Source organism: Rhinopithecus roxellana, chromosome 10 (assembly GCF_007565055.1).
Source record: "Rhinopithecus roxellana isolate Shanxi Qingling chromosome 10, ASM756505v1, whole genome shotgun sequence".
Taxonomy (NCBI): Eukaryota; Metazoa; Chordata; class Mammalia; order Primates; family Cercopithecidae; genus Rhinopithecus; species Rhinopithecus roxellana.
In genome coordinates this window covers 35,235,479-35,257,935 of record NC_044558.1, presented here as the reverse complement: position 1 = coordinate 35,257,935, position 22,457 = coordinate 35,235,479, and the positions used below count along the sequence as shown (strand labels likewise).

The 22,457-nt window shown below is 34.4% G+C and overlaps 1 protein-coding gene across 9 annotated transcripts in view; it reads right to left on the bottom strand.

The window, feature by feature from the left end:
• Window positions 1–5,237: 5,237 nt before the first annotated feature.
• The window catches only part of CAPS2 (calcyphosine 2), a 123,701-nt gene continuing 106,481 nt past the window's right edge, over window positions 5,238–22,457 (bottom strand). For 6 of the 9 annotated variants that reach the window (XM_030939118.1, XM_030939111.1, XM_030939113.1 and 3 more), the window contains 5 exons: window positions 22,036–22,112; window positions 20,011–20,165; window positions 14,949–15,068; window positions 12,250–12,346; window positions 5,238–8,300 (listed from right to left, as the gene is read on the bottom strand). In XM_030939118.1, the coding sequence (XP_030794978.1) occupies window positions 8,125–8,300; window positions 12,250–12,346; window positions 14,949–15,068; window positions 20,011–20,165; window positions 22,036–22,112 (625 nt within the window). In that variant the 3' untranslated portion in view covers window positions 5,238–8,124. The remainder of the gene's footprint in view (window positions 8,301–12,249; window positions 12,347–14,948; window positions 15,069–20,010; window positions 20,166–22,035; window positions 22,113–22,457) is intronic. The other 3 variants (XM_030939116.1, XM_030939117.1, XM_030939110.1) reach the window with 2 other exon arrangements.

Here is a 22,457-nt window from a genome sequence, read left to right as displayed (position 1 = left end):
TTGGGCTTTGACTATAAATCCAAACTCCGTCTTATGGACTATTAGGCTTTGTATGATCCAACACTTGACTACCTCCCCAATCTCATCTCCTAACATTCTCTTCATTCTAGGGAACCTTTTTTTCCCTTGAACACACCAAAATCATTGGCACTTCAGGGCCTTATTTACTAACTGTGTCTTCTATCTGGAATGCTCTTTCTCTTCCACTTTGCCTCATTTAGGTCTCAAATAGAATGTCACCACCTGTAAGAACTTTCCTATTCACTTTCTGCTCGTACTGTGTATTTTTTCTTCTTTTTAAAATGATTTAACTAAATTATCTTGTTTCTTTACTTGCTTACTGTCTCCTACCACTATAAATTGAACTGTATGGGGCAGGCAATTTGCGCATATTGTTCATGGACGTATCTTTTGAACTTGGAACAGTGTCTGTCTTATAAAACTACTCAATAAATATGTTTTGGATGAACAAATGGTTAAAGTGATAACTGTATGAATTAATAAATTAATTATTCAAGCCCTTATGGTCCCTTGAAGGTGATATCTCTGAAACCTGGGAGTCATATCTGGGATTAACAGCCTGAGTGCCTAGTGTTCGCCACACAGACACTCTCCTCTGAGGGCCCAGGATCTCCCCAGCCAGTTGCTGCCAGAAAACAGGGAACATGGCTCTATGCCCTCAGAACCAGAAACACTCTTCCCTTCTCTGTCTCAGAAGAAACTCTCAAAAGTTTCCTTTTCCAGTCTAGGTGGGCCTGTATCTATTAGAACCTACTCAAGCAAACTCACATACACACACACACACACACACACACACACACACACACACACACAGATAGTTAAGTGTATTAGTCAAGGTTCTCTAGAGGGACAGAACTAATAGAATAGATGGATATATGAAGGGGACTTTATTAGGAGAGTTGACTCGTGATTACAAGGTGAAGGCCGTCTGCAAGCTAAGGAGCCAAGAAGCCAGTCCAAGTCCCAAAACCTCAAACGTAGGGAAGCTGATAGTGCAACCTTCGCTCTGTGGACAAATGCCTGAGAGGCCCTGGCAAATCACTGATTAAGTCCAAGAGTCCAAAAGCTGAAGAACTTGGAGTCTGATCTTTGAAAGCAGGAAGCACCCAGCATGGGAGAAAGATGGAGGCTGGAAGATGCCAGTCTAGTTCTTCCACATTCCTCTGTCTGCTTTGATCCTAGCCATGCTGGCAGCTGATTAGATGATGCCCACCCCGATTGAGGGTGGGTCTGCCTCTCCTACTCCACTGGTTCAAATGTTAATCTCCTTTGGCAACACCCTCACAGACACACCCAGGGACAATACTTTGCATCCTTCAATCCAATCAAGTTGACACTCAATATTAACCATCACAGTATGGTTCTGATTCTGAATTTAGTTCTTCACAATATCTGCCTCAGACTGTGAGACAACAAAGATAAAAGCTTGCCTGACTTATTGTAATTGAGCAGGAGGGAACTCTTTTATTCTATCAGATCACTTTATTCCACACAACTTAGATCATGTAGACTTATTGTATTATTTTTCTTTTAATAGCTCAGAAGAATTTTGTCAACTGTGGGTCATATTAATTAACTCCTCAGTATATCTGACAAAATGTTTTCAATATTCTTGCTCTTATTCAAATTCTATGTAAGGATTTGCTCTGCTTACTACTGTAAACACACACACACACACAATTTAGCAACCGAAATCAACTATTTTACTTTGTTCACAAAACAAGGGATCAAGAATATAGAAGAGCTTGGCTGCATAGTTCTCACTTGAGATCTTGTAGATGATTGTAGTAAGGTGTTGATTAGAGGTGCAATAAACCCAAGACATTTCACTTACATGTAGACAATTGAAGTTAGCTCTCAGCTGAGAGGTCAGCTGTAGCTGTTAACCAGAGCACATGTATGTGGTCCCTCGAGTTTGGCGGTCTCAGGTAGTGTGACCTCTTACCTGATGGCTCCAGTGTCCCAGCAAACAAGGCAGAAACTACATTGCATTTTTTTGCCTAGTCTGGAAAGTAACACATTATCACTTTAGACACAATCTAGTGGCTGCAAGAGACTAACAAGTCACCCAGATTCAAGCAGAGGGGACACAGAGTCCATCTCTTGATGCAAAGTCAAGTTCACTATGTAAGAGTATATGGGATGAGAGATACTATTGCAGTTGTGTTTGGAAAACACATGTTACAGAATTCAGTATCATCAGTGGTCTTAGTGTGTACACCAAAGAAAATAGCAATGCTGCCTAAGGTCTTTAAAGACAAAATTAGCCTCACATATGTATTATTTTCCAGTTAATTTGAATAACAACAAATTTTGTTACTAACTCCTCTTATAAGCTGCCACCTTGTTACATGCTTTGAAGGAAAAGAGTTAATAGCCCTAATACAAGGTTTTGATTATCTTTCGTGGACTCTGCTGAAGAAAGAGAATTAATAATAATGAGAGGCTTATTAAATTCAGGAGGAGGTGGCATACAAATTATTCCTACCTAGTAAAAATACGTTTTTAAAAGAATATCTCTTATAATTGCCGTTCAGGATAATCAGGAAAAAAAAAAAAAGAGAAGCTTTTAATTAATTGAAGAAAACAGAGGAAATAGAGTATTCGGAATACATATATGTGTGTGTGTGCATGTGCATGTGCTAGACTGTGGTAAGTACTATACCTATATCTACATCTCTGTTATATCCCTATTTATTCCATACTCACATCAACCTGCAGTTGAAGTAGAGACTCAATAGCTGCCCAAAGTCGTACAGTTAATTTGTAGAAGAGCTCAAGTCTGAAGTCAGTCTTCAGTGATTTCAAAGCCTGTGCTCATTCCACATAATTTATATTAAAATACTAATATAAGTACATATTTGTTCTTAATAAAATGGTTATCTGAATGCTTCCTCAAAATAATTTTTCATTTATAACATGTTTTCTAAAAAGTTCCTCAATAAAATTCTTCAGCTACTAAATATGCAACTTTCATAAGAGAAACACAGTTTCCTTGAAACACAGTCATTTGTTTCATATCGGCTTTTTCATCATTAAACGTTCCCAGGAAATTCAACATGTATTTGCGAAGGTAAGAATCTTCAGACTTTATAACTAAATTCACTTAGACATGGCTTGGAAGTCCCATTCTAACTTGATAAAAGGGAAAGTTAAAAGCAACAAGAATCTTGATTTTTTTTCTCCTTGAATAAAATTTGCCCACTGGATAGGTAATTGCTTCTTCAAATCCTTCCAAATGGCTTTATTTTGCTTGGATATCCAAAAATTATACAAATCAGCTTATATAAGATTAAAGAGAGAAATCTGAAAATGTGTATCCATTAGTACATTCTCACAATTTATACAATCAAATCTCCAAAATCCTTTACCATTTCAGTATTTTATATTAAAATACTTCCATTGCATTTCAATAATACCTTAATAAGTCATATGTTTTCAGAATAGTGAATTATTATTACTCCCCTAGGATGACATTTGCAGGTCTTAAATGCTCTGCTATACCTAGTTTGCATCCATGTTGTATCAATTATGGACTTCTAGTATTTGAATCTTTAACTTTACTACTTTAGGCACTGTATATGCCTAAATGCCATGCCATTTTTGGGTCTGTAATGTATACTACAGTGTCTGACAGAGAACGGCAGCTATGAACTGACTTAAGCCAATTAAGCCATGCACAAGTAATAGGTTCCTTTTGGTAGGTAACCATGGCCCTCTGCAAAAAAGTCTTTGAGGTAGGTGGAAATTAGCTACCCCATGCCTTATTTCTAGGTTGTAATGACATACATTTGAGAATAAGTTCTGCCACATAAACGTTTATCAAACAAACATTTCTTAGCAAGGAGGCCAAAACAGTTTACACAATCTGTTCTGTAAAATCAGTACAATCCCAGCAGTTTGTCCTTTAGAGACTTCAGCCATCACTCTGCATGAAAGGTTCAAAAAGGAAGTAGCAGCAACATTCCAGGACAGGATCTGCTTACTTTATTATCAGTTGAACAACCAGAAATCTTTCTGATCCATGGGTGGACCAAGATTCCTTTAAGGCTCTAAGAGCACACCATTTTCATGGATGGAATTAATTATGCTTAGAAGCCTAATTAGCTGATGTTGACCGAGTTCCAAGAAATAGGAGTGAATATAGTAGCCCCTAAGCAGTGAGGCTTTGTGGACAAGTGGCCAGCTAGAACATGCATTCTGTGCATTATTAGGGTAACTTACTGCCTCCATAGGTGAATTTTGCACAAAATTGCATGTTCATACTATTTATGTGAAGTCTACTAAAGTGTTTCTATGCAAAAGTGCTCCAAAACAAGAACTCTGACAATTTCTGCTCAATAAATCACACATTTACCCAGCCAACTAATAATTGATTTAACGCCTACCCCATGTCAGACACTGCTAGACACCCACCAGGATCACAAAGCTGAATAAGATATTGTTCTTACCTTCAAGAAGTTTACAGTCTAGTCAAACACAAGCAGAGTTATGACTACAGTAGAAAGTGATGAATTCTACAGTAAAGGTATACCCAGGGTGCCAATGGGATCCCAATATATCAGATTCAAGAGTTTGTCTGATTTAACTTTTCAGAAGACTTTATTCTTAAGGAGGTATTTGAAGATCAGTATGAATTAATTTAATGCACTAAGTGCAGAAAATAATTTTAGATGAAAGTAGCAGAATAGATATGAAAGTGCAGAGGTTGGAAACCTCACAATCCATTTTAAAAGCTGTTAGATAGTTCAAAATGACTGGAAGAATGTGGGGAATGAGCTGAGTATAGGGAGATGAGCTTAAGAAAACCAGATCTTTTAGCTTTTATGTGTTAAGGTCAGAGCTTGAACTTTTCTGAGAGATATGAGGTGTCAGGGAAGAATTTTATTCAGGAAGTAATGTATACTGCAAAAGGGCATTCCAACATCAATGGGTTGAAACAGCATTGGGAAGGAGGCAGAGTTGATGAGGGGGAGTACACATGAGAAGTGGTAAGAGTTTGAACTAAGGCATAAGCATTGAAAACAGTGAACGAGAGAAATTTAAAGAACCAATGGATAAATTCAAGAACCAATACACGTGAGACTGAGTGGATAATAGAGAATGTGAGAAAAATCTAGAATATCTCAGAGCTTTGGCCTACAGCAAGGGTAGTGCCACTCACCCTGTACAAATGACTGACTGGCAGAATAAATAATGATTAAGTGCACAGTGGCTCCAATATGAAGCATTTATTCTTTATTAAGTACATCCAAGAAATCAATTTTCCTCAGTAGTTTATAGAACTTTAAAATAAAAATGGAATGATATGACAAGAGCTTCTTCTCATGATCAGAAACTAATACATCCATGTCTACTCTGCAGATTCTCTTTGCTATTCTCTTGCTTGGCTTGTTTTATATATGCTCATTACCTTCTATTTCTTTTTTTTAAGCACTTTCTTTTTTTTAAGCACTTCATGTTTGTCCTTGCTGGTCAACCTGGTAGTGATTATAGCTTATCAAGGTACATGTTTTATATCTGCAAGCACTACAAACTATAATCTCATAAAAGTATGTTACATAATCTGCAGTAAACATAGCCCGATGTACACAATTCTCTCCTGAAATAACTGATAACAAACAACTTAAACAGGAAATCAAAAGTAATATGTAAAATAAGGTATGATCTATAGCTGTATCAAAATTATGAATTACTCTAAGTGACTTTTTCTCTGCAGAGTCAGTGGTTCATTAGCACATATATTTATATACTATAAAATTTAAAACAGGGACATACATTTTTAACTATACTGCAATTGCTCCATCATTCAAATATGTATGTCCTTTCCATTAAAAGTTAGCTTAAAATTCCTATATAATATCCCTTGTCTTTTTAATAAAATGTGAGTTTTTCCTTAAAATTCCCTAAACTTTTATTTTTAAAATGTAAAAACAGAAAAATCAATATATACAATTCCATAAACAGTTTGGTTAACTGAGAAAGCAATTATATAACATACAAGCAAGTAACTTACAAAGATATAGAGATCTATAAAATATACATAACTATAAAATTCAGGTAACAACATTACAACATATAATATTTTAAAGTTTTCAAAAGGTCTTTTAGAATTACAAAGACTATTAAGCATAGGATTTCAAAAGTCAGTTGTGTTGTGGATGTTTGAAATGTCACTTCTCTTAAATGCTCTTTTATTAAGTTTAATACAAAATAACAGATTTTACTATACCAAAATCAAAGAATAATGCAGGCAGTGAGGCAAATCCAAAAGCAGAATGATTTATTGTGTCACCAATTCTAACAAAATACACCAAAAAAAATCTTGTAAGTAGAGATATTTCCTACAAATCACCACATGTGAATGCTTATGTTAGGAAGATTAAGATGACTATTAAGAGTATGCTGTCATGTTAACATGTTACATTCCAAAAGTAGCTTCCCATTTTTTTTACGGTATAACAGACTACACATTTTCTGATTATAGAAACAGAAAAATATGACATGCCAACATTAAGAATAGGTTCCTTAAGAACTAAATAAAAATTATCAATGAAAAACACACTATATGCATATTGAGCACCTCCAGTATTAGTCATTTTTAACAAGAACAATTTGTATGGTTTAAGATTTCTATAGTTGGATAAATTTTTCCAAGAAAAAGATATGTGACAAAAATAGTGTTATAGACTTATTTCTGCCAAAATGTCTTCTAGCATATTGTTTTAATTTTAAACCAAATTTTTTAAAAAGTCAAGAAATAAAGAATTTAGCCAGTGAAAATAGCACTAAGAGGTTTACACATATTTTCCCTCTCATATCTTAGTACTAAGTTTTAGTACTTTCTCAAATCTTGAAAAGCGTAACTTTGAATTTGTTGGGTTCACATGTATCACAGTTCTCACGCTGCTGCCAAGTATAGATGGATACAGTGATGTCTAAAGTCATATTCTACAAAGTAAATATTTTCATTTTTGAATCACTTATTTTTTCTAATTTATGTTACATTAACATAGAAAATTTAAAATTATGAAGTTGGAAACAACTCATAAAGTTGTCTCTTTTCTCTGTATTCCCAGGAAGAAATGACTAGCAAAGAATTTAGAAAGAATGACTACAATACATGTAACTATTAAATAACATATATTTAGAAGGAAATGTTTCAATTGTTTGTTATACAAAAAGAGATGTTTAGAATATCATACATTCATTTTAGGATACAAAATATGCTTTCACATTTTAGGCAATAATTACTGAACTATTCCTTAGATTCACATTTGCAACAATACACTTTTAGGATCTTTGTTTAATAAGATAATGTATTAATCTTAACAAAGAACATTTCCCTTTCATATTGTATTGTTTCTAGCTAAATAACAATTGTATGCTGGTAAAAAGGATGCTGTTAAAAAACAGAATAAAAGAACAAATACAACTGATCATTAGAATAACTACATTGTGCTCTATTTAACCAACAACAGTACATAATTTAGAAGACAAAGATTTACAAGACAAGTCAGCATTTAAATGAGCATCATAGGGGTAAACCTCCATCATTCTAAATATTCTATATACAGAAAACATCTATAATCACACTGCTTGAAACATTTCTCTTGCATATCCTTTAATATTTTCATATGTTAAAAACACATTGAATTATTTCACTGGCTTTAGGCCCAGTTCTAATTTATCAAATTGACAATGGTGGCAAATATATTCTGAGGAAGAGATAGCTAAAAACAATGTGAAAGGACAGGAAACTTAGTTAATAAATACATGCTGCCATATTGTTTGATGCAGATATAACTTTCCTATTGAAGTTAATAAAAGATGACCTCTAAAATATATGCAAGATAAGTAATAAACCAAAAAGACATCTTTACAAATGTATGGACATGTGAGCAGGCATACACATGCACAAACACTCACATGCCCCTACATCTATCTTTCTGGATAGTTCTTTCCATACTCAACGAAAAACAAACAAAAAAATAGAATAAAGGAAGTCCTAGGAAAATATATTCCAGTGTTTGATCATCCTTTACATTGAAATCATCTCTCCAATAAAATGCTTAGTGCTGATGATATATGTATTGTTAAAGACTAAATCCCCCATGGAGTACGCAAGGTGGTAACAAAATCTTCATCATCTATTATTTCTATACTTAAACCTTCATAGTAATCTTCAAATTCACCATATGAAACTTCATCAGACTTGCTGCAGGCAACTTTTAATGTTTCTAGAAAAGATGATATAATTTCTTCCTCTGTTGAATGGCCTGTAAAATAGTACTGAGTATGAAACAGTTTCCTGAAAACTTCAGTGAAATGACTGATGATGATAAAGGAATACTTAATCATCTTATGAAATACATGCAACAATTTGAAATCTTTTGTCAAACTACCAGCCAATTGATTTACACATGAACTGGAATTATTTCATCTCATTCAATTTGCCACTCCTTCCCTGCCCCCTGCTCTCCTGTACTGATTTATCTCCAGGATCCTAGCATAGAATACAATTTTTTGTATCATAAAATTTTAAAAAGAACAGAGGAATTGAAAGATGAAAGGAAGCTATAGTGACTGGTCAGGTAACACTGAAAAGAGAATAAACAGAGGCCTATATACAATAGCATAAAAAGGGTCAAAAAACTTCTATGTGACCCTCTAAAACGTTTTTTTGTTGTTGTTGTTGTTTTTTATTATACTTTAAGTTCTAGAGTACATGTGCACAACGTGCAGGTTTGTTACATATGTATACATGTGCCGTGTTGGTGTGTGGCACCCATTAACTCGTCATTTACATTAGGTATACCTCCTAATGCTATCCTTCCCTTCTCCTCCCTCCTCCCTCCCCACAATAGGCCCAGGTGTGTGATGTTCCCCTTCCTGTGTCCAAGTGATCTCATTGTTCAATTCTCACCTATGAGTGAGAACATGTGGTGTTTGGTTTTCTGTTCTTGCGATAGTTTGCTGAGAATGAGGGTTTCCAGCTGCATCCATGTCCCTACAAAGGACACGGACTCATCCTTTTTTATGGCTGCATAGTATTCCATGGTGTATATGTGCCACATTTTCTTAATCCAGTCTGTCACTGATGGACATTTGGATTCATCATTCGCCATCAGAGAAATGCAAATCAAAACCATAATGAGATACCATCTCACACCAGTTAGAATGACAATCATTAAAAAGTCAGGAGACAACAGGTGCTGGAGAGGATGTGGAGAAATAGGAACACTTTTACACTGCTGGTGGGACTGTAAACTAGTTCAACCATTGTGGAACACAGTGTGGCGATTCCTCAAGGATCTAGAACTAGAAATACCATTTGACCTAGCCATCTGATTACTGGGTATATACCCAAAGGATTATAAATCCTGCTGCTATAAAGACACATGCACACATATGTTTACTGCAGCACTATTCACAATAGCAAAGACTTGGAATCTAAAACGTTTTAAAGTCAGGTTATGTTTTAAACAACAGGCTTAGATGGGAATACCACTCAAACAGTTTGTCTAACGGGGTGGACAAAATTAAGGTGAGAGTTAATTTTTTTCCCTCAAACCAGAGGTTCTTTAATGGACATAGACAATAATGCATTGCAAAGTGTCTTCCAAACTAAAGGAATGAAATCTACTTTGAATATTAAGAAGTTTGCTTTCTTTTAAAAACATACACAAGAAATAGAGAAAAAGTGATTATTCTATAAAATACAAGTTGAATGTAAAAAGACTGAATAATGATGCTACATAGAGATGGTAATATAAAATAATAAAATGAAGTTTTAATTGAATGTTAGTCAAGGCTAAAAATTAATCAAGATCCAATCTATATAAAAACATAAATTTTGGTGAAATTTCCCTCTTTGTTTACCATCCATACTTTCGAACAGAGGAGTTTTAACACAGTTTTTTTCTGAGGAAACATTTTTCACTCTGATTTATATTTCAAATAGTGAAGAATTTCATACCTTCTTTATATCCCTCACCCAGGAAATATCTACCTCCTATCACCTATAACTAAATTTTTTTCAGTCCCCTCGGAGACTAGAAAATATTTACAGCAACAAATGTTGTATTTCTAAAATGATTACACAGAAATGTATTTGGGATATCCCATTTATATTAAACCTTAAAATACTTTTTTCTAATATATTACTTAAGCAAATTTAAGAAGGAATATTTTCTATAGTTAAAATTAAATTGTATGTGGTATAAGAGCCTTACCTTGAAATTAATTGTAAATTGTGAACAAACTATATCCCAGAGGTGGGCATATGAATAGATTATAATTTGCAATAATAAATAATAATGGGGTACTTTTTTTCTTCTTTGAAATACAGTGACAAGTTTTCTTCTATTTAGGAATATTTAGCTTACCTGTTGTCATTCTTAATGTGAACGCAAAGACAAATTATGGAATTTCTGAAACGAAGAAAGGCTTTCCCAACAACAACAAAAATAAAACCCTCATCAAAAATTCCATGAAACGTAATAAACCTGAAGCTATTTTAGCAACCTAATTAATATTATTAGATGAGAAAAGAGAAAGAGAAAAAATACATGGTGTGAAACTATTTCGTTCTTATATTTAGTATGACTAAGAGAAAGAAACAGACAGTGACATGTGTTTAAAGGAAAAAAATACACTAGCACCAATTAAATATACACTAGAAATTCTCTTAGAGTAGCTGTAATTTATTTAATGTCATGAATAAGCAAATTAAACTATTTCAACCAGAAATAGGTAATTAGAAATTTGGAATCCAGTGATGATTAGCTTTAATCTTCATAACCTAATCTCACATTTTTCATTTCATAATTAAAAGTGACAAATTAACCATATATAAGAGTTAATGATGATAAGAAACCAAAGTAATTACAGTGTTTCTCTTTTAACAGTAAGGAATAAAATTCTAAAAATAATAGTATTCTATAGTATTTAGCAGTACAGAATTAAAGTTACAAGTTGAAAAGAAATTATTATAAAATATGGTCAATAAATATTCCTTAAAAATGGACAATCAATAAATGTACAAATATATGTTTAACCTCCCTAGTAATGAAGGAACTCCATTATTTTTTTTAACCTATCAGATTGGCAAAGTGAAAGTTTTTGGCAAAGTTGTGGAGGAAAAGAACTCTTCAACAAATGGCTATATAATCTAGTATAGTCATTTTACAATGTCATTTGGAAGTATCACTTAAAATTTTAAATGCAGACATCCCAGTAATTCTAGGTATTAATATCACTCCAGGGAAGCAGCAGAAAACAGGCCTGCAGAGTCACAAATAAGCGCATTTATTGCTTCATTAGTTGTTGATCAATAATTAGAACTTAAAATCTAACAATAAAACAATGGCTAGGTAAATTATAGTATATTGATTTATAAAAAGAATAGTATACTGCAAGATAAAAAATAACAAGGCTCAATGTAGACTAACATATAAGGAACTCCAAAACATACTGGTGAGTGTAAAAAGCAAATTATATAACATTATCTTCACTGTACCTTTCATGTCAAAAAAACTTCAAAAAGTATTAAATATTTATAGTATGCACATAGCCATGAAAATTCATAGAATAAGTAAAATTCATAATGTATTAGCTGAAATATATATGCTAAATGATAATTTTGACTTCTATGGAAGGAAATGTAAAGAGGAGAGTTGTGGTCAAATGCTTTCTTTATAAAAAGGATGCACTTACAAAACAATTACGTAAAAAAGTTAGAAAAAATACAGTAGGATATGAATCTCTAGAGTTACTTTATGGAATTTACAATATCCTCAAATTTTGATAGATACATGTATGTTCTTTCTATGTATCGTTCCATCCCTAGAGAAAGACACTCCTTCATTTCACTTAAATCCTTAAGTATGGATAACTATATAAGAAGATATAGTAGAAATAACTCTGAGAACCTGCATATGTATTTATCTATTTTCTAAAGCTATTTCATTATTTTTAACTTAAATCTCTTACTATCTCCTAAATAGGAAATGAGTTCTATATTGATAATAAATATCAAATAATCGAGTACAGGCAATAGACCTAAGAACTATTAAATGAAGAAAGGCAAATAGTTCTTAAGTTTCTGGTTCAAAAAAATAGTTTATTTCCCCCCCAATGCCTCAATCTAAGGTTTAAATTAATATAAAGATATTATCTTTAAGTAACATTTTCAAAGTCCAATGCATTTTAACTCCGAATAATTACCTGAAATCACTTGAGAATGCTTCTTTGCACAGTAACATTTTCTTATGTTTATAATAGGCACGCTGCCAGTTTTGTTGAAATCCAGTTTCATAAAGGCCTAATAGACAAATGTTATTATTATTAGTTTGTTAGTTGGTTGTTTTGTTTTGAGACAGAGTCTCGCTCTGTCACCCAGGCTGGAGTGTAAGATGTGATCTCAGCTCAGTGCAATCTCCTCCTCCCAGGTTCAAGCAATTCTCCTCCCTCAGCCTACCAAGTGAGTAGCTGGGACTACAGGCGCCTGCCACCAGGCCCAGCTATTTTTGGTATTTTAATAGAGACAGGGTTTTGCCATGTTAGTCAGGCTGATCTCGAATTCCTAACCTCAGGTGATCCACCTGCCTCGGCCTCCCAAAGTGCTGGGATTACAGGCGCGAGCCACCATGCCCAGCCTGACAAATGTTATTTTTTAAGTAAAATTATTAGACATAGGAATCTAATTTTCTATTTTATAGTAGGTTATTTCTGAACTATAAAGACGGCATTTTAAAAGTACTATAGTGATATATGAAAGAACTGTTATAAATACAAGAGAAAAAGATAGTGAAGCAAGATATTAGGAAATCTGTACTCAATTAGAAAGTTCTACCACTTTCTAGCATCCTGACTTTGAGAAAGTAACCTGACCTCTATTTCCATGACCTCTCTCCCCTGAAAACTGAAGAGATGGGTAAAAGACCTCTCAGGTAACTTCCAGCTCTAGGATTCATATAAATGGCCAAAAGAGATTGCCAAGACGAATATTTTAACTCAAGAAGTGAATTAGCAAAGATTTCCTCCCTAAAATCAATGAAAAAGTGAAATACTTTTTAAATGAGTTATGTTACTCTATTTCTTGAAATTTAATACACTTTTTAAAATGTAGTTGTGTTACTGTTCCTCTAATTCAGTGTAGCTCTGAGTATCATAAGATATCATGAAATATTTCATTGGAAGAGTATTCACTACTTAGAAAGACAAAAGCTACCTAAAGCAACATTCTACATTTGCAGTAGGGTCAAAACTAGAATCAAGTCTGGTTATTCACAATATTGCATTCACAGAAATACGGAAGCTGTTGTAGACTGACTTGTGTTCCTCCAAAATTCATATGTTGAACCTAATCCCAGTAGCTCAGAATATGACTGTATTTGAAGGTAGGGCCTTTGAAGGGATAATTAAGTTAAAATGAAATCATCAGGGTGGCCCCTTATCCAATATGACTGGTGTCTCCTTATAAGAAGGCAGTAGGGCCAGTCACGGTGGCTCACGCCTGTAATCCCAGCACTTTGGGAGGCTGACGTGGGTGGATCACCTGAGGTCAGGAGTTCAAGACCAGCTTGGCCAACATGGTGAAACCCTGTCTCTACTAAAAATACAAAAAGTAGCCAAGCATGGTGGCACATGCCTGTAATCCCAGCTACTTGGGAGGCTGAGACAGGAGAATCGCTTGAACCCAGAAGTGGGAGGTTGCAGTGAACAAAGATCACACCACTGCCCTCCAGCCTGGGCAACAGAGCAAGACTCCATCTCAAAAAAATAAATAAATAAAAGACAGTAGGACACAACACAGACAAAGGGAAGACCATGTGAGGACACAGAGAACAGGCAGCCATCTGCAAGCCAAGGAGACAGGCCTCAGAAGAAACCAAACCTGCTGACACGTTGTTTGGGAACTTCTAACCTCCAGAGCTATGAGACAATAAATTTCTGTTATTTCAGTCACCTAGTCTGCGGTATTTTGTTATGGCAGCCCAAGCAAACTAATACAGAACTGCATAACACTTCTCTTGCCCTCTGTTCCCATTACCAAGATTTATGAAAGACATAAGTCTCCAATTTCGATCCCAGATTCTCAAACCTATCACCAGGAAAGCCATGGAAAGTATGAATAAGTACACATTTATAAATATTATGTGGTGAATTTGTCTAATTTAAGGTTTTTACTGTGTCTCTTGCCCAGTAGAGACTAACTTCTGTATTTGAGATTTATATAATTATTTACATTATATTGAATAGCTTTGTTTCAATATTAAGTACATATACAAAAGAAAAAAAGCTAACTACATTGCTCAAAAGTATGCTCCAAAAAATAGCTACCAAAACTCAAGTAATACGTAGCTTCCTATTAAAGTCAGTACTCCTGTTTATAATTCCAATTTAACATGATTATTTTAATTTACAAGTTAATATTTATCATGCATATTCTAAAGACCAGAGAAACATTCTTTAGTCATCATCCTAAAACAAAATGTCTGGACTATTGACACTGGAACAGCCACAATGCTAAGAATTGTATGTGCATTATCTTATTCAATCTTTACACCAATTCTATGAGAAAGTAAACTGAGGCTTAGGAATATTTTATAATACATATATTCACATAGCTAGTAATTTATGGAGGCAACAACTTATGGAGCTAGTAATTTGTTAACCAAAATTTGATTTCAAATTTTATTTTTCCCTCATAGTATTTCTCTAAAATATATACACAAGTTATTTTGCTTCATTCTGGGTTGATTTGTATGTATATGGACTTGTTTTCTGTTTTACTAAATCCAACATATGTTACAAGTAAACAGATTTAAAACATTTTAAATGGTAATTCATTAAAGTTTTAAAATACCGAACCTAACAATCTATTAAAAATAACAATTTGAAAGATTACTTAACAAAGTTACCTTTCGAACATATGATTTTCTATATTCATTCATTTCACCAATAATACCACGTTTGAATTCTCCGTAATCAACCTTGCCATTGCCATTATCATCCAGAATTAGCCATGCAGACTCAAAATCCTAGAAATAATCAGAGATAACTGTTGCAATTTTAAGTTATATACTGTCACAACAAAATCATCTTAGTTGTATTTTGTTACATCTTCTGAAGTCCTAGGTATGATAACTCATTTAATAAGAAAATTGAGGAAGTTACATAAAAATCCAATCAAAGCCACTAAAAACATGATTTACAGGAACCTATGGTGAACGGTTCTGTAAAGTTAGGAGCCATTTAGGAGTGGCAATAGCTCACAAATGTATCTTTTTTAAGTTTTATTTTTGATGGACAAATAATTGTATATAGTTATAGGGTACAATATGATATTTCAATACATGTATTTCAATACATGTGTATATTGTAGAATACAGTCACATCTATCATCTTAAATATTTATCATTTCTTTGTGATGAGAACATTTAAAATCCTCCCTTTTAGGTATTTTGAAGTATACATTATTATAAACTATAGTTACCATGCTGTGCAATAGATCAACCATAACTTAATCCACTGTGTAATGAAAACTTGTACCTTTTGACCAACTTTCCATTTTCCTTGTATACCAACCCCCCTCCCCATGCTCTGGAAACAAATTTATCTTTTCAACTTTATTTCTATAACTATACATCTATCTACATAGAGATATATAGATATCTGTGTGTGTCTGTGTATTTGTGGTTACCATTTACTCAATTTTAAACATTTAAATATTTTTAATGTATTATATCTGTGTTAATTCAAAAGTCACATTCGGTCCTGGAGTGCTTCCAATGGCATTATAACCACTAATTATATTTCTGCTAGTCTTCATGCTTGAAAATATAAATTTGAATGACTCTAATATCATTCTATAATTTACACTGAAAGGTATAATTTTGAATAAGTCCCTTATGCCAGTTTATTCACTTTACCATTACATTACCATTTACTTCTTTTTTTTTTTATTTTTATTTTTTTATTTTTTATTTTTTTTGAGACGGAGTCTCGCTCTGTTGCCCAGGCTGGAGTGCAGTGGCCGGATCTCAGCTCACTGCAAGCTCCGCCTCCCGGGTTTACGCCATTCTCCTGCCTCAGCCTCGGAGTAGCTGGGACTACAGGCGCCCGCCACCTCGCCCGGCTAGATTTTTGTATTTTTTTTAGTAGAGACGGGGTTTCACCGTGTTAGCCAGGATGGTCTCGATCTCCTGACCTCGTGATCCGCCCGTCTCGGCCTCCCAAAGTGCTGGGATTACAGGCTTGAGCCACCGCGCCCGGCCACCATTTACTTCTTCAGCAAATGCACTATTTAATAGAAAGTTCTAACACAGTTTTCCTTGACAACAATGAAATTACAGCATCATTTTCTCAAATTCAAGTAAATATATTTTTTCAAGGTTTTAATCAAGCTGTTAGCTTTAAATGTGAATGTAGATAAAATACCTAACAAGGTGCTTAGCAAACAATAGGTACTCAAAAAATATCATCTTCCACTCCCTCCTTTTGTTTTCAAAGAAAACTTTAACTAGAAAAACAATCTAAAGATGCCTGCCTTCCCTCAGTTCTCAACAACCCCATACATCTTTGTCTATCATAATGTACTGCACATTATGCAGACTTTAAGCGTCTGTGCATTTAAACTGAAGATGAGCTTGACCTTTAAAATCATGAGTAATATGCACAGGAGAAGACCAATTGGCTCATCCAATTCATGGATTACTAGAATTGAAAGATACTTCTTAAAGCTTAAAAGAAATAATTTTCAAGAATTGAGTAATTTAACATAATCGTCAACAAGAAATACATATTTATATTTATATATACTTAAGAGATATACATATATATATATATATATATATACCCTTTCTTTCAAAGATATGGTACACAATGGAAAATAATTACATTGAAAAAAAGCTGAAGGAAATCACTGATAATATCTCTATATAAATTAGGCTTTTTAGGGTACATGTCAATTTTTTTAAATCTCAAATCAGGGAGAATGGCTTACTATGCCTTCCCACAAACATTCTCTAGTTTCAAAATTAGACCTAGGTTAATGATTCTTAAGTTCTTCTTCTCGAGCTGTTTGTATGTGCTTATCATTGCATGAGCAGTTTACAGTGATATTACAGAAAAAATATAAAATATTAAAATATATGAGAAAAGGAGGACGCGTGCTCATATTTTCATAATATGTTCCCTCTATGTTAGAAGTCTTATATAATTACTATAGTTTTTGTTCCTAGACCTAATCATAACAATTTAGCAAATTAATCAAAAAGGGAAGTATTGTTATGATACAGAAAAAGTACTAGATGGGAACATATTAACTGGGTTCTAGTCCTACATCAGCTATTAATTACTTGTGTGTTATTTTATAAACACATACACACACACATAAGCACATACACACACATGCAAGCACACACACACAAACACACAAATATATACATATATATTATATATACATTTTCATCCATAGGCCCAGTTCATAATTCCCATTGCCCTTCCTTGTTCTTGTTACAGTCTTTTATTATAATGTTAGGGCACTTTAGGCCTCAGAAAATGGAATCTCTCTCTCTCCCTCTCTGACCTTCTCCTGCCCTTCTTTCACCTGCTCTTTCCCCTCTTCAAGGCAGGAATCATCTCCTGCCTTTCTGTGTTGGAGCTGGCCATAAAAAATTCTCTGACCTACCTTGTCTAATTGTAGGCCATAAGACCTCCATTTCAGAAGGGGTCCTGCTCCCACCATGGAGGAAGGAATGCTGCACAGAGGCCAAGAAGAGTCTGAACAGGCATTCCTTACTGGGTTTCCTTCTTCAGTCTATCAGTATTAGGTCATACACTTTTGTCCAATCACATTTCTACACAGTTGTCCATGTATCAGTCATGTCTATCCAATGTAGTCTCCATAGAAAAGTCAAGAGGACAGGGTTCAGGGAGTTTCTGGTAGCTAAGGTTGTGGAGGTTCCTGGAGGGTGGCACCCAGGGAGGGTATGAAAGTTCTGCACTCCTTCCCCCATACCTTGCCCTATTCATCTCTTCATCTGTATCCTTTGTAATATCCATGAGAATAAACAGGTAAATATAAGTTTTCCTGAGTTTTGTGAGCTGCTCCAGCAAATTAATTGAACCCAAGGAGTGGGTCGTAGAAACCCCAAACTTGAAATTAGTTGACCACAAGTTCCAGGGACCCAAACCTGTGACTGGTGCCCTATGCAGAGTGTGTTGGGGGCAGGGGTTGTCTTGTAGAACTGAGATCTCACCCTGTGGGATCTGAGTCTATCTCTAGGTAGATAATGTCAGAATTGAATTGAATTAGAGGCTGTCCACTGGGTTTCAACTGTTTGGTATGTGTGGAACCCCCATATGCATTTGGTTGCAGAAGTATTCTGTGTTGATTATTGCTGTGTGAAAGCAGAGGAAACATAGTTTGTGTGATTTTCCATTCTCACTCAAGTGATTGTAACAAAGACATTAAGGTTTTCTAATTTCCTATTGCTGCTTTATTGTTGTTGTTGTTGTTGTTGTTGTTGTTGTTGTTTTAATCTACAAAAGGAAGAGGGGAAGTTAGATGATCCCTAGTATGTATCACTAGGTGGGCAAAAGATTAAACATCATAAAAACCAAAAAGATGGGTATGTCAGAACAACGTTAGGCAACATGATATTAGCACAGAATTGTACAGCTGATATGGCAGATTCCCATGTAATTTTCTCATTTGAGCTTCCAAGCAACTCTAACAATAACAATTACCTTTGGATTGCTCAGGCAGAGCCCCTCAATCAAAAAAGTTAAAAGACTGGTCCAAGATCACACAGTTCAAATAGTAAAGCCAGAACTTGAACCTAAGTGTCCTAAGTTCAATTTACAGTATTCTTTCTACAAAATACACATCTTGTGACAAGATCATTTGAAGCAAAAGAGAACAGTGCAAGAGATCCGTTATCTGATATCCTTGAGACAAATGTGATTCATATGCTTTTAGAATAAAATCCAATCTTCTTAGCATGACGTGCAAGACTTTATGTACCAGACGTTTCTCTCCATTCTTCTCTTTTCTTTCCTTCCATAAATTTATCCATTCAAACTAATGCATTATCTGCTTAACTTTCCATATGCTGGGTTCTATTTCAGATGTTAGAAAAAGAGCAGGAACACAAAAACACTCTGGTCCCCACCCTGATGAGACTTAATGATTTACTTGCAGGCAGAGCCAGAAAATACTTACAAAATGGCATGAAAAAAAATGATAATAAAACGAGAAATTGTTATAGAAAGGACCAAAGATCAAATGGGAGTGCTCTTTTAGACAGAAGTGTCAGGGTAATGCTCTTGACAGAGAAAGCTGTGGCCTGAATGCTAAGAAAACCCAGCAAGCAAAGATCTAGTAGACTATTCACGGTGGAGGGAACAGTATGTGTGAAGATTATTAATCATTTGCAGTGTCAGAAACAGGCCACACTCCCTTCCCCTCCAAGCTTTCACATATGTGTCTCCTTTTCACAAAATACACATTGTCTGATTCACACTCCTCTTTCTCCCTTGTTTGGTTAATTCTTCCTCAACCTTCAAAACTCAGCTTAGTTGTATCCTTCTCCAGGCATCCTTCCATGATCTTTGCTCTCCTTCCCCAGAACCTGTCTTGGAATCAAGTATCTATCCCGTGTTCCAAAAACATTCTCCATCGAATACATATTTTGTTTTACGTTCATTTTCCTCCAATTATGGTGATCTCAAGAGTATAGAGTATTATCTCAGAGCTTAGCACAATGCCTGCTTATTAAGCTCTTTATAAATATAGGATGGAACAATATTTAAACTTTAAAAACCAACAGGGCTTGTCACCTGATAGCTTAACACTGACTGATAACAGGGCATAGAGAAGGAGAAAATAAATGAAAACTAAAATTTCAGTAGAACAGTGAATAATGCCACCTAAGAATAACATATTATCTGCTGCAGAGAATTTTCTGCAGCACATACCTTTTCAGACACTTCTAAGTGAAACACTTTTAGAGCTTGCTTAAAATCTGCCTTATCTAAAAGTCCATTTTCTTCCTTGTCCAACTGTTGAAAGTATTTTCCCAATCCAGTCAAAATACGAACACCTCTTTTATGTAGTTTTTCTTTTAGCACATCTGTTCAACAAGAGAGATGAAAACAAATTGTTCCTATGCATAAATGTATAAAGCCACAGTTATCTTTCATAAGAAAAATAAAGTTGATGTAACTGAAATAAGGAATTCGAGAATATTCAAACAAATCAAATGTAAGACAAAAGACTCTGGAAAATAGGATGTTTTTAATCAAGAGGATTAAATATAAAATCACATGTAAATATGCCAGAACAATAGCACCACTGTGTGGTGGAAGTGTTATATTTTTAAAACAGAAAAATACAGTTTCACTTTATCACCAACAGAATAACCTAAATATTACAAATAAAATCTTAGATTTTGTTGCGTAGACAACCTCTTTAACCACCCCCATATCTTTAACCTGTTTTCCTTTTCTTAGTTTTTATCAACTGAATTACAAAATTGATGACAGGCAAGTAATTCACAAATTATCAGTTCAACATTTTAAAAATAGTTTGAAATCTTCAAATTGTAACTTGTATATAAAATAGCATCAAGGCTTTTGAATTCTATCCTATACTTACATATTTCATAAGAGGTTATTTGCTTAGATCCCTGTCATTCTCCTTGTAGCTGTTATTTCACTTAATGCGCTTTGTACCATATTTACTTAAGAATAGATTGGTAACTTTACTAAAGCAGTTATTAGATATAATACATGAGAGAAAAAAAACAAATGTCACTAAGTTCAATTGTGACAAATAGTGTATTGACTATGATATAATAGAGAAAACTGTTTACAAACTTTGGCATCAAGAACATTTGAGAGTCCAAACAAAACTTCTCAAATCTGTTTCTTGCCTTCTTACTGTGAGCGCCTTATCTTTAAAAGATAAATCAGGATTCATGAAAATTTATACATTAGGTCAAGTGTGATGGCTCATGACTATAATCCCAGCACTTTGTGAGGCTGAGATGGGAAGATCACTTGAGCCCAGAAGTTCCAGACTACCCTGCAGAACATAGCAAGACCCTGTCTCTACAAAAACAGAAAGAAAAAAAAAATTTAGCCAGGTGTGGTGGCATGCACCTGTAGTCCTGGCTACTCAGGAAGCTGAGGCAAGGAGGGTCACTTGAAACCAGGAATCTGAGGAGCAGTGAGCTGTGACTGTGCCGCTGCACTCCAGCCCAGGCAAAGGAGCAAGGCTCTCTCTCAAAAAAAAAAAAAAAAAAAAAAAAAAAAAAATTATAAATTACATGTTAACTTCTGTGATTGCTTGTTTAATACCTTTCTCCATTTTGGAATATGAGATCCAACAGAGTAACTGTCTAATCGAGTCTACTATACTGCATCTTCCAAAATTTGGAAAATGTTTTAGTATCCAAAACTGAAATATATCTAATTTATCACCCACAACAACCCTGGAAATTTAATAAGAGAAGTATTATCATCTCTGTTTTAGAGATGAAGAAAGAGATGCAAGGGATTTCTCCAAAGTCATGTGTGTCTTGAACAACAGAGTCCAAACATGAATCTGGCTCCCAATCTTCCATTTTTTTTCTTTTACACTAGGACATCACAGACCTCTTCAGGATACTATGTAATACATAAGATAAGTATTATATTACAAAAATTACTTTTACATTTCATTCAGCTTATAAGTAAAACCCATATTATCTAGTAATTTCTAAAACACTGAATTTTATAATTCATATAATACTAGTTGGGACCATTAAAGTAAGAAAAATCTTAAAACGTTTAGAAATCCTAAACAATAAAAGTATGTATGTATACTTTTTAAAATAAGCAAAGGGTAAATATAAATCAAGTGCCACTGAGAAATACCTGGAAAAATGTTGTTTTACTGATTATAAAAAAAAAAAAGGATTGAAAATTCAAAGTACTTGAGAGTATAGTAAGAACACATACCTTGAATTGCCTTAAAGACCAGCCTATCATTGGTTTCTTGAATGATTATATCATCCTCCTGTTCCATAGAAGCAGTTCTGCAATTGACATGTTCACAGGAATGAAATATATATCTATATATTCTATTTTACAATCTTGAGTATAAAACTCTAAGCTCTTCCCTGCTCCAGACTCAAAGAAACTCTCACACTTGGAAGAGTGCTTAGAATTTAATCAAGTCTCAACTCTGCCTTCTGCTTTGATGCCCAAGAAGATTAAATTGAGAGCTAAAATCCTTAAAATCTTACAAGGACTATTTGTAAACATTCTTGGTTTTTGTTTCGTTTGTTTGTTTTTTGAGACGCAGTTTCGCTCTGTTACCCAGGCTGGAGTGCAGTGGCGTGATCTGGGCTCACTGCAACCTCCGCCTCCCAAGTTCAAGA